General features: G+C 48.6%; 1 protein-coding gene across 1 annotated transcript in view; it reads left to right on the plus strand.

Annotated features, from left to right (window-relative positions):
• The window catches only part of grin3bb (glutamate receptor, ionotropic, N-methyl-D-aspartate 3Bb), a 46,676-nt gene that overhangs the window by 24,949 nt on the left and 5,673 nt on the right, over positions 1-16,054 (plus strand). Inside the window, exons 2-6 of the mRNA XM_047036848.1 lie at positions 4,809-5,437; positions 7,795-8,887; positions 9,063-9,208; positions 11,267-11,382; positions 15,356-15,507. Coding sequence (XP_046892804.1) covers positions 4,809-5,437; positions 7,795-8,887; positions 9,063-9,208; positions 11,267-11,382; positions 15,356-15,507 — 2,136 coding nt within the window. The remainder of the gene's footprint in view (positions 1-4,808; positions 5,438-7,794; positions 8,888-9,062; positions 9,209-11,266; positions 11,383-15,355; positions 15,508-16,054) is intronic.

Genomic DNA, 16,054 nt, shown 5'->3' on the forward strand with positions numbered 1-16,054 from the left:
TCTCTCTCTCTCTCTCTCTCTCTCTCTCTCTCTCTCTCTCTCTCTCTGACCATCTTTGACCCTCTTGAACTGAGATCAATTTAACATACTTAATCAAGGGATGAAATGTCGTGCCAAGCAAAAGCAGACATTGCGGAACGGAGATTTCATTGTAATGTTCTGGGATAGTAGGGTGGGGGGGGGGGGGGGGGGGGGTGGGGGGATGAGAGAGCGTTGGGTTGCCCTCCAGGAGTAAGTGAATGTAAATATGAATCTAGTTTGGTACACTGCCTGAGTGTTCAGCAGTTAGTTCTAGTTGGATCTTTGTTTTCTGCTCCCAAACTGGGACAGTTTGGAATGTCTACTGAGTGTTGTGGGTCACAGCCACGTTTCTGCTACAACTGCTGATGGAGCATTAATGCAAACAGACTCATGTGGGATGTGTGTAAGGCTCGCATGCCCAACATGCAGTTGGGGATTTTGGGGATTTAGGAACGGAAGTGTGTGTGTGTTTGGGGGGGGGGGGGGGGGGGTGTATCAGATTTTTTTCAATATTTAATTTCCACACTGCAAACACTCATCATTCTGGGGAGGGAGGAAGAGGGGGGGGGGGGGGGGGGGGGGGGGATTCGGTGAGACAAGCTCTGTCTCCTGATCCAGTCACCTCTTCTTCACAATAGCATGTAGTACTTCAACCCCATTCTGCTGATATCTATGTAATGGGAGTTGTGTAAGGAAAGGGATCTTCTCATCTGAGTCATCCATTGGCAGCATTCTGCTGGTGAAAGCGACTGTACATACTGTAGTACTGTGCTGTGTTACTGTTGAACTCAGTCTGCTTCCCTGGTTTGCTGAGTCGCGTTCTTAAGACCGTCAAGGAACAAGTGAGCGAGAGTTCTGAGGCTCGATTGACTTTTATACAAGTTTGCAGGCAAGAACAGAGTGTAGACTGAAGGCTCACAGTCCTTCCTAATGTTGTCAATCAGGTACACTGGTACTCCCTATGTTTCTCCAAGATTCCACTCCATTATCTGCTGTACTGTTTGGAAAGTATTTTCACTAGCTGTCATTGTTGTGTCGAGAAAAATGAAGCAGACGGCATTGTTTATTGAGAGATACAGTACACAGTGCTGACTGCGTTTGGGACACTTGCTGATTCACAAGCAGGTCGCGTGAAGTTATTGAAGGATGTGCTAATAGCCTACAGTAAAACACCTAAACTAATATTCATGCGCCATACATATTCATGAATGAAAATACCATACACAAATGTAACTTTCAGCAGCTCCCACTAATCTAGGATGTATACAGTACTTGGTGCCCTTAGGCCAAGGTACACCTCTCCCATAGGTTTTTGTTTTAACAAGGCTGCATTTTAAAAATTCTCACCACGCCTTCCACTATCTATGCTTAGACTGAGCTTAGACTGATCTATATTCAATGCATTTCACAGCACAAAGTAGATGACTGAAGTTTGATCACATTACGCATGACCGCTTCCAACACTCAAATCCCTAATATGGATTTCAGCATTGATGAGAAAAATCTTCAGATCAAGCCCTTTCTTAAGCGGCTACCGTTTGTTACATGTCATTATGGTGTCTGAATCCCTTTGATAAGTTAATACTGTAATTTCTGATAAGGCATGTCTATTGGATTGGCTTCTTTTTAAATGAACAGAACAGCCCTGTAACTTAATTGCCCATTGTGTTTGAAAAAATGGCTTTATGGCTGTGAATTGGATTGGATTCAACACAGGCATCACATAGTCATTTCACATGAAAGTGTGGCTGTCCATTGACATAAAAACAATATCAAACTTACGCTTCTCCCTGAGACTACAATCAAAAGAATGGTATTTTCTGCAATTTTTTCTCACAAATCATGTATTTGTTTACATGTTGCTGATGCTGCTATCCAGGTCACGTTCTCTGGGGTTCAAATGTTGAACGAGCGTTGTTGAGAAGCAGAAATGTTATCTCTAGTAAGCCCGTCCTTGACAAAGCCTCACTCGACAATTGTACACAAACGCAAACAATGTCAGTTGAAATGGAGAGTAAATGAAGAGTTCCCTGAGTGGAGGAGGAGAAGCTAAACAAAGCCCTCTGTCTAGCAGACAAACTGTAGGAAAAAGATAAACGCAACTATTCTGAGATCAGACTCCTGAGCCCCGAAAATAGAAGGATAAAAATGCAGAGCTGGTTTTGTTTGCATTTATATTAAATTGAAGTGAAGGCTGCTGTTAAAGTATGAAATGAAGATATGGGTTTGAGCTTGTTCTTTTCTTTGTAGCGTCCTTGAGTTCCATATCTCTGGGTTTGTCTTATTGTTCCTGACTCCTCCAGAGCTGAAGCACTCTGCAGAGCACCTCCACACCCAGCAACAGTGCAGAGTTCTGGCTCTGGAGAGCCCAACAGATCCTAAAGCAAACCCTGAACCCAAAGGCCTAGGTCCTGGATGAATCGACTTTGTCGCTCGTTCAACAGATTCTCGTGTAACCCACGATGGTGGATATGACAAGGCCTCAGATAAGCTCAGACTCGCTTCTGCAGTGTTGGGGAATGGAAGCTGTAGGATTCTGGAGCGAAACGGGGGCACAAACGGGGTCAGGCAGACAAACACTAGCGCTGACAACCAGACGGGCAGGTCACTTCATCAACCCTAAAACTGATGATCTTTGACACACATGCAGAAGCTTAGTCTGACGTGTCAATTAGGTCCTGGCCTCAACTGTGTGCATCTCCACTCCCGTTATTTACTACAACTTCTCTTTTTGATAGAATTTGAAAGACACAAATTGTGGGAAACTGTTCATACAAAATACATGTAATAAATTGGAAAACTTTAAAATGTCAAAACATTATAAGTAGTAATTTCCCTGAGTGGGGTCCTTCTGAGGCCTGTACGCTCTAGGCTTATCCTGGAGGAAGAACATAAATATGTGAACCAAAGGTAAAATATGGATTGGTGATAAGATCTCAAAGTAAAAGTGCAAAGAAAAGTCAGTTTCATGGTTTTATTTAGAGGGAAGGTAGAAGACTGAACGATTGAACCAAAGGAAGAACAAGGAGATTGACATGGATAAGATCTGCAGGTATAGATAAACACAGTTTCATGGTCTTACTTTATGTCTCTCACTTGCTTTCGAAAACTTTGAATGCGAGTAGAAGTAGTCTGGGCTCATTCATGAAACAGCTTCGTGAATCCTACTGAAATGAGGTCAGTTTGACACATTTTGAAACAGCAACTTTGATAGTTTGGTGTGCAATTTCTACAATTTACAATAAGAGTGTGCTTGGCTTTTAGACTCACAATCTTTTTGACAGCACAGATTGATTAGACACTGCAAATGGCTCAGTGATGATAAAAACGATATGACACGTTTACAGAACTGACTACATCTTTTTCTTGCCAATCTTTGATGAATCAACCTCTCTACCGTAAAGGGTTAATGGACGCTTTTGAGCCTCAGGCGATTGATTACTACTTCCTGTTGGTTTTCATAAATGGGACACTTTTGCAATGTGGTGAGGTATGCTTAATATCAACATCCCTCATATTCCCTTCTGATGCCATTTGTTTTGCTTACTGAGACATGTGAAATAGAGTTTTAAATGGATGCTGTTAGTCTCTCCCCCACACCTACCTGTTACAGCCATATACCCTCCCCATGTCTCTCTCTCTCTCTCTGTCTCTCTCTCTCTCTCTCTCTCTCTCTCTCTCTCTCTCTCTCTCTCTCACTCTCTCTCACTCTCTCTCACTCTCTCACATACACACAGGAAATAGAGTGATTAGTTACACATGTTGACCTTAATGGTCAGAGAAAAACTCAAAAGTTTAACAGTATCCTTGGTAACTTCTTTAACATTAGATGGTACTGACAATCTTCGATCAGTTGATGGACTTTAATCAATTTTCGCGGCGTGAAGCGCGGAAGCAACGTTCTTCATTCCATTTCGACAGGAAGTCTAAGGTCATTCGTCCTGACTCTCTCAGGGTATGGATCGTCCAATGGCATGGCCTCAAAATGGCTCATGTGACCTGCGATGGAGCAAACCTGCACACGGTTAGGCCTCCAGGAAGCACTACAAACCTACAGTTTTTCCTACTGTACTAGTACACCAGCCTCACCCTCCTGCTGGGTGAAGATCCCCCAGGGAGAGGCAGCAGCTTCCTTCTGCTTCGCTCCACAGAGCCCCCATCCACGTTCTCTCCGTCCCAAGAGATAGCCGGCCTTGATCTCTCGATCCGGTGGAGAATATCAACTTTGTGATGAAGCGCTCCCGGAACGCCTCCGTGTCAGCTCCACCTTATCAAACGTTGGCTCGTATCAAACGCCCAGCTCTCGTCTCCTTGAGCGACATCCAGCAGCTCCGTTTGAGGTGGAGGAGTCAGGGAGAGGGTAGCTCGTGACGCAGGAAGAAGAGTGCGTGGAGATGGAGGACAAATAGAAATGTGCTATCCCTGTCTTTGCCCTCTGGCGCTCGGTGGCGAGCGGAATTAGCAGCGTGTCAGAGAGGGTCATCGCGAGGCCCCCGGTCCAACGTGAAGGCCGTTGTCGCCCCAATGAAAACGATGTCTTCGAAAACAGATGGTTAGTCAATGCAGACGTCTCAGTTTCTGTGGCTTTCATGTTCAGAGTGTCCAGTCAAGGAAAAGGCAAGCAGCTTAGTAGTCAATCAATCAATTCAAATGAAAGCTGTTGACTGTCTGTTTGAAATAATATAGGCTACTGTATGTTCATCTCTCCTCCCAAACTCGACACGCCTCTCTTTCCCACCTCTCCTCCCCAACCTGACCCGTGCTTCTCTCCCATCTCTCCCCTCCAGAACCGCTTCCACCTCCAGATGACCACCGGCATCCCCCCGTCGGGCCTGTCTGACCTCCTGCTCTCCGTCCTGCGGCGGAGCGGCTGGAAGGAGGGCTCGGCCGTGCTGTGCCAGGGCTGGGAGGAGGCGGGCCTGCTGGAGCGGCTGGAGCGCCACAGCCAGAGCTGGGGGGCCGGCGGCTGGCACCTCCGCGCCCTCCTCAACCTCACCCGCTTCGCCCAGGACGACACCCAGATCCAGGACTTCCTCGCCGAGCACTTCCGCCACGGCCCGTCGGCCCCTCCGTCCTCGGCGCTGCTGTTCGGCGCCGACCCGGAGTGCGCCGCCCTGGTCCTCCGCAGCGCCCAGGATCTGGGGCTGACGCTGCCTGCCGTGCACTGGATCCTGGGGCACCCGCTGAGCCCGGACGCCCTCCAATCCATCGGGCTGCCCCTGGGGCTTCTGGCGTACGGCGAGGTGGAGCGCAAGCCCTTGGACTTTTACATCCGCGACGCGCTGCAGCTGGTGGCGCGGGCCGTCTCCGCGGCAACCGTGGTGAGGCCGGACCTGGCGTTGATCCAGAACATGGTGAACTGTTACGACAAGCCCAACAAGCACGAAGTGCCGTCGTCAGGGCAGTACCTTGCCAGGTAACCGGCTCCTCTCAGTCCAGGGGATGTACACTGGCTTATGATCCTCAGACAGTACACACAAAGTCCAAAAGTCAATAACACCTTTAGACAGCACTTATTTTTCCCACAGGCCAGGCTGTCTCTCCCCCCCCCCCCATACCACACATCTCATCCAGGCCCTGCGACAGACCCTGTCCCCTGTGTTAAGAATGTCTTGAGTGCACAAAAACTAATTTTATCTTAGACACACACACACGCGTGCTCCCAAACGCACACGCTTGAATACAAACATTCCACAGTGAGAGCTTTAAGCTTTATTCATGAGTTCCAGCAGTTGCCTTCCCAACAGACTCATATCAAAAGAGCCTGGAGCCCTCTCTCTCTCTCTCTCTCTCTCTCTCTCTCTCTCTCTCTCTCTCTCTCCCCTCACACTCCCTGCCTGCCTCTGTCTAAGAGGTGCAGCACCGCACAGGGGGGGGGGGGAGAGCACCACCAGCCTTTCATTCCCTCAGCAACTGCCAAAGACCAGAAGAAATCTGACTCACCATGTAACCTAGCCATGCAGAAATGGATACACAGACACACAGGCGTAAACACGCACACACTCACAACAACACAAAGCAATGCACCCACACACATTAACAAAATACAAGGCAACAAGAGTGCGCGCGCACACACACTCACATTAACACAATACAAGGCAACACAATAGAATGAACCTCCCCCATTGTGCCAACAGAACTGAGACAGCGTCGGATCATGTCGCTGGAAATGACAACAGTGATCACCCGGCTAGCGGTTTTGAAAGGGTAGACAAAAGGTGCTTTGAGTTTGAGAAATTGCAAGTGGTTTGCCAAGGTGAGCTGTAAGCACTTTCCACTGTGGATCTTAGCCTCCAGCGTCACACAAAGCCGAGCGAGTGCAAACTTATTGCTTTCCCTCCTTGAGAAAATCTTTCAAATCACATCATCCTATTATATGACTGGACTCTGTTCACCGAGTCATTTAGTAGTGCTATAAATATGAATGGGCTTTCATTAAGCTCATTGTTATAGCCACTGTGTGGAAACGGGAAGTATACGTGCTTCACAACCAAATGACCTTATACAGTATACCACATCCTATCAAACACTGTGCACTGAGCACCAAAAGTTACTGCAAATGAATGCGAATAAAATCCATGTTTGAGTTGAATGAGGCAAGGAATTGGATACGAGGCTAAAGAATGACAGTATCGTACCAACATCACACTGTATGCAACAGTTCGATATTTTCCGGAACATGAAAAAGGAATCCGTGCGTGAAGGCAGGTTGGTGCTCAGGTCAGTGGGAGAGTGAGAAGCAGAGGATGAGTGCGAGAGAAACTCTAGGAGACAGGTGAACAGCTTTTAGGCAATTACTACCCGCTGGCTCGTTGAAGAGATACCATACCCTCTCAATGTAATTGCGTTTTCTTTCCTTGTGGGGGTCTTTTGATGGAGAAAAATTGAGGGGAGGAGGGGGCGGTTGGGCGGGAGGTTAGGCAATCTGTAGGCTGAGACAGGGGAAATTAATGATCTAAAGGTTTGGGCCAAATTACCTTTTTTATATCCAACTCCCCCCAAGTACCCCCCCCCCCCTTCCCACCCCCTATTTCCCTTCTCCTTAAAAGGAGTGAGTTCTTTGGTGGTCGCACGCCATCTTGATTATCGATGGCGACATTCATCATCCGCGGCCTCACTGCAACGACGTCTCTTTCCCTGATCTGACCCCTTTTGCTAACGTGTGGCTAAACATCCAATGGTCGTAATTCATTGAGGTCGCTATCAGCTAGCGCTTAGCTCGCTATACGGTGTAGGGCTGTAAGTCTTTAGCTAGGACAGATTTGGGAAATGGAATACACTTGTGAGAACAAGACCCTGGTTTACAGTCTGCGAGGAAGCCCAAAAAGGTGTCAGTCAGAGAGATGGGCAATCCTTGCCAGGGGAAATGACAAGCTGTCAATCCATGTTTTTTTTTCTACTGGTAGTCTAGCTGCAGGAGGGATTAGGCTAGCTTCAATAGATGCCAATCCTAGTTTTGACATGCTGTGTTTGGATGCCTGAATCAACGCTGCAGGTCAGGTAAGGAGAATGACAGTAGGTTTTTGTTGACTGTTTGCTGCATTGTGTCAAGTGCCAGTATTTGGGTCATGTTTCTCAGACCTTATGCTGCCATTTTGTCTCTAGTTTGTGTACTGTATGTTCACCTTCCCACGTAAAGAAGGTCGGTGTCAGTCCCACACTACCCTACAGTCATCAGAAGATATTGACACGGGGGGTCACAAAGGGTCATGGTTACACCAGTGTGATCCATTCCGTTGAATCAAAGCAAACCAAACTGCATGTGGTTCACAGGTTCCTGTCCAACACGTCCTTCTCAGGGCTCACGGGACCAGTGAGGGTGCAGCAGAACCAGTCCCGCGTCCTCACCTCCCAGCGCTTCCACATCTGGAGCCTCCGGCGGGACGCCCTGGGCCAGCCCACCTGGGTGACGGTGGGCAGCTGGGAGGGGGGCCGTCTGGAGGTGGAGGACCAGGGCGTGTGGCAGGGCCCCGCCAACCGCCCTCGGGCTGAGGGGCAGGGCGGCCGGGGCGGAGGGAGGTGGCGGCCCGGCATGCCCGTGGCCGGCAGCCGCGTGGCCGTGGTCACGCTGGTGGAGCACCCTTTCGTGTTCACGCGTGAGGTGGATATGGACGGGAACTGCCCCGCCGGCCAGTTCTGCCTGGACGCGGGCACCAACGACACGGCCGTGTTGGAACGCTACTTCCGGGAGGTGGCGGCGGGTAACGGCAGCGCCCTGCCGGCGGATTACGGCAAGTGTTGCTACGGATATTGCGTGGACCTGCTGGAGAAGCTGGCGGAGGACTTGAAGTTTGAGTTTGATCTTTACATCGTCGGCGACGGGAAGTACGGCGCGCTTAAGGGGGGCCAGTGGACGGGCCTGGTCGGGGATCTCCTCAACGGGGTGGCAGACATGGCCGTCACCTCGTTCAGCATCAACTCGGTGAGGAGCAGGGTGGTGGATTTCACCTCGCCCTTCTTCTCGACCAGTCTGGGCATCCTGGTCCGGAGCAAGGACACGGCGGCGCCCATCGGTGCCTTCATGTGGCCCCTCCACTGGTCCATGTGGGTGGGCATCTTTGTGGCGCTCCACATCACCGCCCTCTTCCTCACCCTCTACGAATGGAAGAGCCCCTTTGGCATGACGCCGCACGGGCGCAACCGCGCCAAGGTGTTCTCCTACTCGTCGGCGCTGAACCTGTGCTACGCCATCTTGTTTGGGCGCACCGTGTCCTCCAAGACGCCCAAGTGCTGGACGGGGAGGTTCCTGATGAACCTGTGGGCCATCTTCTGCCTGCTGGTGCTCTCCAGCTACACGGCCAACCTCGCCGCCGTCATGGTCGGAGAGAAGACCTTCGAGGAGGTCACTGGGGTCCACGATGCTAAGGTGAGATCGTTGGGCTGTCGTCGATGTTCCCCCACCCCGTCATTGAAATGCAACGCGTTCGCTACGAGTCCGCGACATACATTCTTTCCTGCTTTTTTTTTTCTCCCTTCCTTTGCCTTCTCCCCCGCTCTTCCCCCTCTTCCTCTTCCTCTTCCTGTCGTCCTGTCCGCCCCAGCTCCACCACCCGTCCTACGGGTTCCGCTTCGGCACGGTGAGAGAGAGCAGCGCCGAGGAGTACATGAAGAAGAGCTTCCCGGAGATGCACGAGTACATGAGGCGCTTCAACGAGCCCACCACGCCAGACGGAGTCTCCAACCTCAAGTAAGAGTTCAGGAAGTCTCCATCTGACCATGTTTGCATGTTTTTCCATGGGGGCATCGGAAGGGTTTGACACAATTGGAAGATCTCTTGTTTATCTCTGATTGCATACCTGGAGATCCCACGCTTACATATTATTGTGTAATAAACTAACCGACACAATATTTACCACATCATTACATAGCATTAACAGCTCTTTGTAGCTGCATGTACTTTCAGGCATTCCTTTGACAAAGGTTTACTTCAAGGTTAAGTGTCAAGTTTTTTTTGGTTCAGATGTACACATTTGTAACACAGTACACTTAAAAAAGTCATAAGACATCGCATCAAATTTGTTACGGTAGCATAATCCAATTTCGTTAGACAGAGTCCATCCGGTACATGTGCAAGGTCATGAATGAGAAGTTTGGCGGACACAAAGGAGGACTCTGTCAAGAGTGCAAATCTTTCTCTCTCTCGCTTCCTTTGGGAAACCGCTGTTGTGAGAAGCCTGTCATGCAGACAGAGCCGGAGAGAGAAGCGGGAAGCGAAGGGGCCATCTGAATCACTTCAAATAAGAGTGGAAGTGCACTCGCTCAGCGCACGGTGGCAAAGATGAACTTGAGAAGCGAGTTCACGGAAGACGAAAGAAAAAAACGGAAAACAAATCTGAGATGCCATTTTAGCAACTGTCTAGAATTCCCTATCTCAGATGTCTGTTAAGATATTCAAACATGGTGTTTAAAAGATCAATAAAGAGTTATGGTTCTGAGTTAAAAGTGAGAGGAAGACACAGAGGGTGAAGCAGGAGGTATTGGAAGCTCTATGAAACATTCTTTTTAAGCACCAGAAAATAGCCTTGTTTCAAAAACTGTAAGCAACAGTTCCTCCCCTTTCAAATCAAAGGCCCTCAAAGTTGACATACATTTCCCCCTGTACAGGACAGACATCCTAATCTGTAGTTTGACATTCATTCTGGTTGGGTTCCCATGACCCACACGTAATCCTGCCCGTCCTCTCTCTCAGTTGTGAGGCTGGAGGTCGGCATCACAAAGAGAAGTCCTGCACTGATTCGGGTATTTTTCCATTTAGCTCACGGCTTTTGAATGTATTCTTCTCTTGTTTTCCACGACGGACGATTAATGGTTGTGTGCTAGCCTTCTCCTTCTGCCCAATTTCCCTGGAGGAACGGTTCTGATCCCCCCCATTTACGCCCTGACATGAAGTGTAATCATGGTGATGAGGGTCACACTCGGAATGGGGAGCGAGAGGGAGTGGGAGGGAGGGTGTCCCCAAGGCTGGATGACAAGCTGGGATGAGGAGTGTTGGGGTGGTTGGTGATTAGGCGGCGGCCTCTCTGGCTCCGACGCTGGCCCTTTTGATGTGTTCACTCGGTCCGTTGTGAGATCACCAGCTCGGGAGTGCAGAGATTGGAGCGTGTGACCTGTTTGATCTCACCCTGCCTGCTCCATGTCTGCTGTGTGATGGGTTGCAATCAAGACATGATGCCTTGGAGGTGGGGAGACTGACAACAGGCCTGTTCAGTGTGAGAACGAGGGGGAAAGGTGGAGGAAAACACCTCCAGCTGACCAAACTCTCTGGTCACAAACTGAAGGAGTCAGGTGGCTGAGCGGTTAGGGAATCGAGCTAGTAATCAGAATGTTGCCGGTTCGATTCCGGGCCGTGCAAAATGACGTTGTGACACTTCACCCTACTTACTAGGGGAATGTCCCTGTACTTACTGTAAGTCGCTTTGGATAAGAGCGTCAGCTAAATGACTAAATGTAAATCAAATGTAAACTTACTGCGCACCCTTCACTGACTACTACTGGTTTCAAAGCTAGGTGAAACGTTAACTTTTGCTCATCAAACGTACTCACATCATCGCTAGGCCACAGGGTAAACAATAGCACGCAGTCTCCAGTCCTGGCGCTTCGCCTGGCAGTGCGGTGGACCCTGCGTCCAGTCGAGACCTGATAGGTCACACCCGGGAGGTGGGCGTGCGAGTTTGTCCATGACTGACCCTCGTGTGCCGTGATCTCCAGTGCTCCGTCTATAACCCGTTCCCCCTGTGTGTTGAAGGACAGATCCCCCTACCCTGGATGCCTTCATCATGGACAAGGCTCTGCTGGACTACGAGGTGTCCATCGACGCCGAGTGCAAGCTGGCTACCGTCGGCAAGCCGTTCGCCATCGAAGGTAAGGACTCCAGGCGCTAGGCCCGGACCTGTTGTCGCCAGCTTCCTTTCCCAATTCGGGGGGAACTGAGTTCAAAGCTGCTACTGTTTGGTTACAGCTGAGACTGGAATGTTGTTTTTCTGTGTGTGTGCGTGTGGATCCCTATATGTGCCTCCTTGTCTTCTCGTTTTTTCTAGTTCACATCCAATTGAAATTTCCGTCTTTCTTGATTTTGATCAGTGATTATTCAAATGTATTCGGTCATACTTTGTCTGAGTCAACATCACACCCTTGCATGGAGAGCCGGCGAAGGATTAGGAGGAATAAGCAGAAAACACACTCCTGCATCTTTCTGCTCTGTGTTTGTCATTTGCATTGCTGCGGAAGTATTAGAAGAGCATTAATCTTGTACCCATTCAGTCTGCTTCCTGGCAATATTCTTAAATCCTAGTTTCTATGAAAAGGCCACGTGGAGGTTTGGTATATGTCCAGTTCTTGACTTTCTTCCGTGGCTTGTATGAGTGGAGAGTGACGCTGGGTGTTGTACAACAGAGTGGGCTGTCTCACTGTCTGTGAGGGACCTAACATTCCCAGCTGAGGTGAAAGAGGGACGGCGGGAGGCTCGTCTTTTAGGGAAGGGGATGAAGCGAGGGTAATGGAAGACGCTGTCATCTCTCTGTGCTTTCCATTACGCCGAAAGGGCAAGCTCGTGGTTGGTCGCCGAGTGTGGGAGCTCAAGCTGACTATTCCAATTTACCACACACACACACACTCGCACGAACGCTTCCACGTCGACGTGCACACGCACACTTATATTCCCTCTACATTTGAACTTTTAAAACCAATAGCTGCACATGCATCAGTATTTCTTTACAGTTTGTGTGAGAACGAGAGAGTTGTCCTCTCATGTTATTTGCATATTTTAAAGTCCTCCCGTGAATTTCACAGCCCACTAGCTTTGAGACGGCGGCATTTGTCAGTCAGATATCTTTCATGAGTCTATGTCACAAGCTCAGAGGGGCTCGGTTCAATTCCATTGGATTCAAGCTGTTATATTTTATTCCTAAAAGGTCCCTAACTCACCCACCCATACACACGCCAGACACACTCCAAACACAAACACACACACACACAGCTGGAGCTTTTGTATTTCAATTTCTACCCAAACAAAGCAGTGGAGACACATGATAAACTCAGTGCTCTGACGTTGTATCCCAAAGTCATGAATAACCCAAGGGGAGATACAGATCTGCTTTTAAAGTTGTGGATTCAGACAGGAATGTGCCGATGCGAGGGAACATGCATCCTCTCCTCCTCAAAACCTAGAACTTCTTGAACATCTTTCTTGTGTTCGTTTTAGGTGTTTTTGGAAAGTTCTCCATTTTCCGCCCTTACCTCAAGATGATCTACAAGAGTAAAACAGTAATTGGGGTTTAGCTCAATAAGACCTTCTCTAACTCTTCTGTCCCTTCCCCCTAATTACATCCCTCACCCTCCCTCTCTCCCCTCACTCTTTCCCAGGACGTGGAGACCTGTTTATCAAGCCATTCACCGTCAAACATAACACCCATCCTGTCAGCCATGTTCAGTCACGCATGGCAGTCACTAACACTGTCCTGTCACAGTAATAGTTACACACATGTACAGTACCACCAATGTAGTACAGTGTTGTAAATGAAGAAAGCAATGAGAGAGGAATGAGGAAGAGAAAGAGAGAAAGAGAGAATGTCAACCCAGGGAAAGAGCCGTACACTTTTCACGCACATATGCATCGTGTTTGCTTTCAGTGGAGAGGAGGTGCAGCATTAGATTAGTGCACGACAGTGCTCTGCCTAGTCACCAGTAGTCAAAATAGCCTTCTGAAAGCTCTAGAACCTTCAACAAAGCTGTGGACTGTAGCAAACTTCAGCCCGTACCTGATCAATGGAATCGGACGCCATATTCTCCCTGTATTGGATTTTCCATTAGGATGGATCTTTGTGGTCGTGATCAGCAGAGTAACTGTTGAATGAGCCAAGACTCAATTTGTTGATTTGGCGATTAAAGTCACAGACTGTTTAATGACTGTGAATAGAGGAGCTCATGGCTTATTAAACCCAACATGCTCATCAGCACCAAGCTGCAAATAATTCACCCTGCATCTTTACTAGACAACGGGTAGTTAACGACAAGGCAATTCCATTATAAATATTACAATTAAGTCAAAATAACTTTCGTCGTTAAAGAAGATGGGCATTCATTGCGTTTCCTTTTTTCCCATTGAAAGGTACTATTGATTTTGAAATACTTATGACAGAGTTTTGTAATGTCTTGTACTTGTCTAGCTAATTGGTGAAACAATAGACACAGTGTGTGTGTGTGTGTGTGTGTGTGTGCGTGTGTGTGTGTGCGTGCGTGTGTGCATACACCCGTAGATGTGTGTGTGCGTGTGTCTGCAGGGACTTATTGCCGAGGTGTGATTGGTAGATGTCAAGTCTGGTCAAGCATCATTCTTCTTGTCAGGTGAACAGTCACGACCAGGGCAAGGCAGAGGCAAGAGAAGAGACTGGAGGATATCTGTGGGGGGGGGGGGAGAAGATGAACCAACTGATTAAATAGCATGTCTGCCTGTCATCTAAGACTGGAGAGAGTGAGTGAGGGACAAAGTAGGGAGAGGTAAGGGGGGAGGGGAGGGAGGGAAGAGCTAGGGAAAGGAAGGAGGTGGAAGGGATGAGGTAAGAGAGGGTGAAGAAGTGGGAGGGATGGAGAGGTGAGGCAGAGGGTGGAAGGGAGGGAGGGATGGAGAGGTGAGGCAGAGGGTGGAAGGGAGGGAGGGATGGAGAGGTGAGGCAGAGGGTGGAAGGGAGGGATGGAGAGGTGAGGCAGAGGGTGGAAGGGAGGGAGGGATGGAGAGGTGAGGCAGAGGGTGGAAGGGAGGGAGGGATGGAGAGGTGAGGCAGAGGGTGGAAGGGAGGGAGAGGGAGGGATGGAGGCGATGTGTCCCAGTGATATTTGCCCCTGTACTCTCTCAGGCTCAGGTCTTCAGTTCACAGGTACACCCGCATGCTTGCATGTGCATCCACACATCTACACACACTTTGGGTTGTTAGATAATGACTGTGGAGCTCTTTGCTCTTCTGTTTCTCTCATGTCGCCCCCCCCCCCCCCCCCCCCCCCCCCCGAAAAAAGGTCTCTCCCACTGTCTGCTACCTCACGGAGGGAGTTTGTTATACACCCCAGGAATCTTTGATATATAAATCTCATTTAGAAATTCCATTAAAAATCTTCAAAGGAAAATATATGAAAGTACAGGATCAGAAGCGCAGGTAAAGGAATTATCAAGTTTTTAAAGATGCACGTCGAGTGTGAATTAGTTTTCTGTAATAATTGCACGTCCTCGCATGGCCTTACTTGAGGGGTTGTTGGTAGGGTCATTAGACTTCTGTTTGGTATCGATCCACTTCATCTCCTTGGACAAGCATCAAATGCTGACTCTATGGCTTAATAGTTGAGCCGGGTAGTCACTGGTGTTGCATTAGGAACAATGAAGAAAAACACTGAAGCAGTCTTTATTTCTATTTTTATGTGGAACAGATATCAAATAGGTTGAGCTAGTTTGTTTACTTTTCAAATATAAATCCTTTATTTCCCCATTTGTTTTGTCACCATTTATATTTCATGATGCAATCACAGTGTTTATGATACGTGGCATCACTGTTTATGCACATTGTACCACAAACATATTTTTGGTGACAGAGAAGGGAAGCTCAAAATCACCTACAAAATAGGCCCCCCAAAAAATGTCTGTCCCAGCAGTTTTGTAAGTAGGCTACACTCAGTCACGCATGGTTATTCCACAGCCAAGAAACTTTCTCCGGTTACAAAACCCGTGAAAATAATAACACTTCTTCTCAACCGATTTGTGAAAGGAAATGGTGACGACGTGTATGTACAGATGCTAACGTGCCGTGCTGTGTGTCTGCAGAAGGTAACTTCGTCTTGTTCCGTCTCGCAGGCTATGGCATCGGCTTGCCCCAGAACTCCCCTCTCACCTCCAACGTGTCGGAGTTCATCAGTCGCTACAAATCCGACGGCTACATGGACATGCTGCACGACAAATGGTACAAGGTGGTTCCCTGCGGAAAGCGAGTCTTCGCCGTGACCGAGGTGAGTGTGGGACCGGCCGCTATCAAATCTATATCGCCTCTTCACCCTCTTAAGCCGATTGTTAAAATTGATCCCCCCCCCCCCCCCCTTCCTGGGGACGAAGTTGGAATTGCCTGTCTAAAGCCATTACCTGTTCGTCACCTGACTTTAGTGACGTAGTTTTCTGTGCTCCAAGTCTATTGAACACGGAACCCACCATAACAAAGCCATTTGTTAAGCTGCAGGAGAGTGGCCTGCTGTTTTATAAATTGCCACTTAGACTACTGATGGGTTTTATTAGCACCGTAGGGGAGGGGGAGATGTTTAAGCTTGTAATGCAATGACGACCATAATTGTGGATATATTTTGGGACAGAGCCAGCCCAAACTCCAATTACAATAGCTATTGATTTCATTACATGAACACTTTATTTATGTTGATCCAACAGCCATTTGTTTTCATCAGCCTGAAGATCCGGTTTATTCCAGTAGGTTTGTAGATGATCAATTCCGAGTGGTTATCATCAAAACAAAGACGCTAAACAACTTGAATTGGCGAGCTGGGGGAC

The sequence above is a fragment of the Hypomesus transpacificus genome, chromosome 16 (genome assembly GCF_021917145.1).
Source record: "Hypomesus transpacificus isolate Combined female chromosome 16, fHypTra1, whole genome shotgun sequence".
Taxonomy (NCBI): Eukaryota; Metazoa; Chordata; class Actinopteri; order Osmeriformes; family Osmeridae; genus Hypomesus; species Hypomesus transpacificus.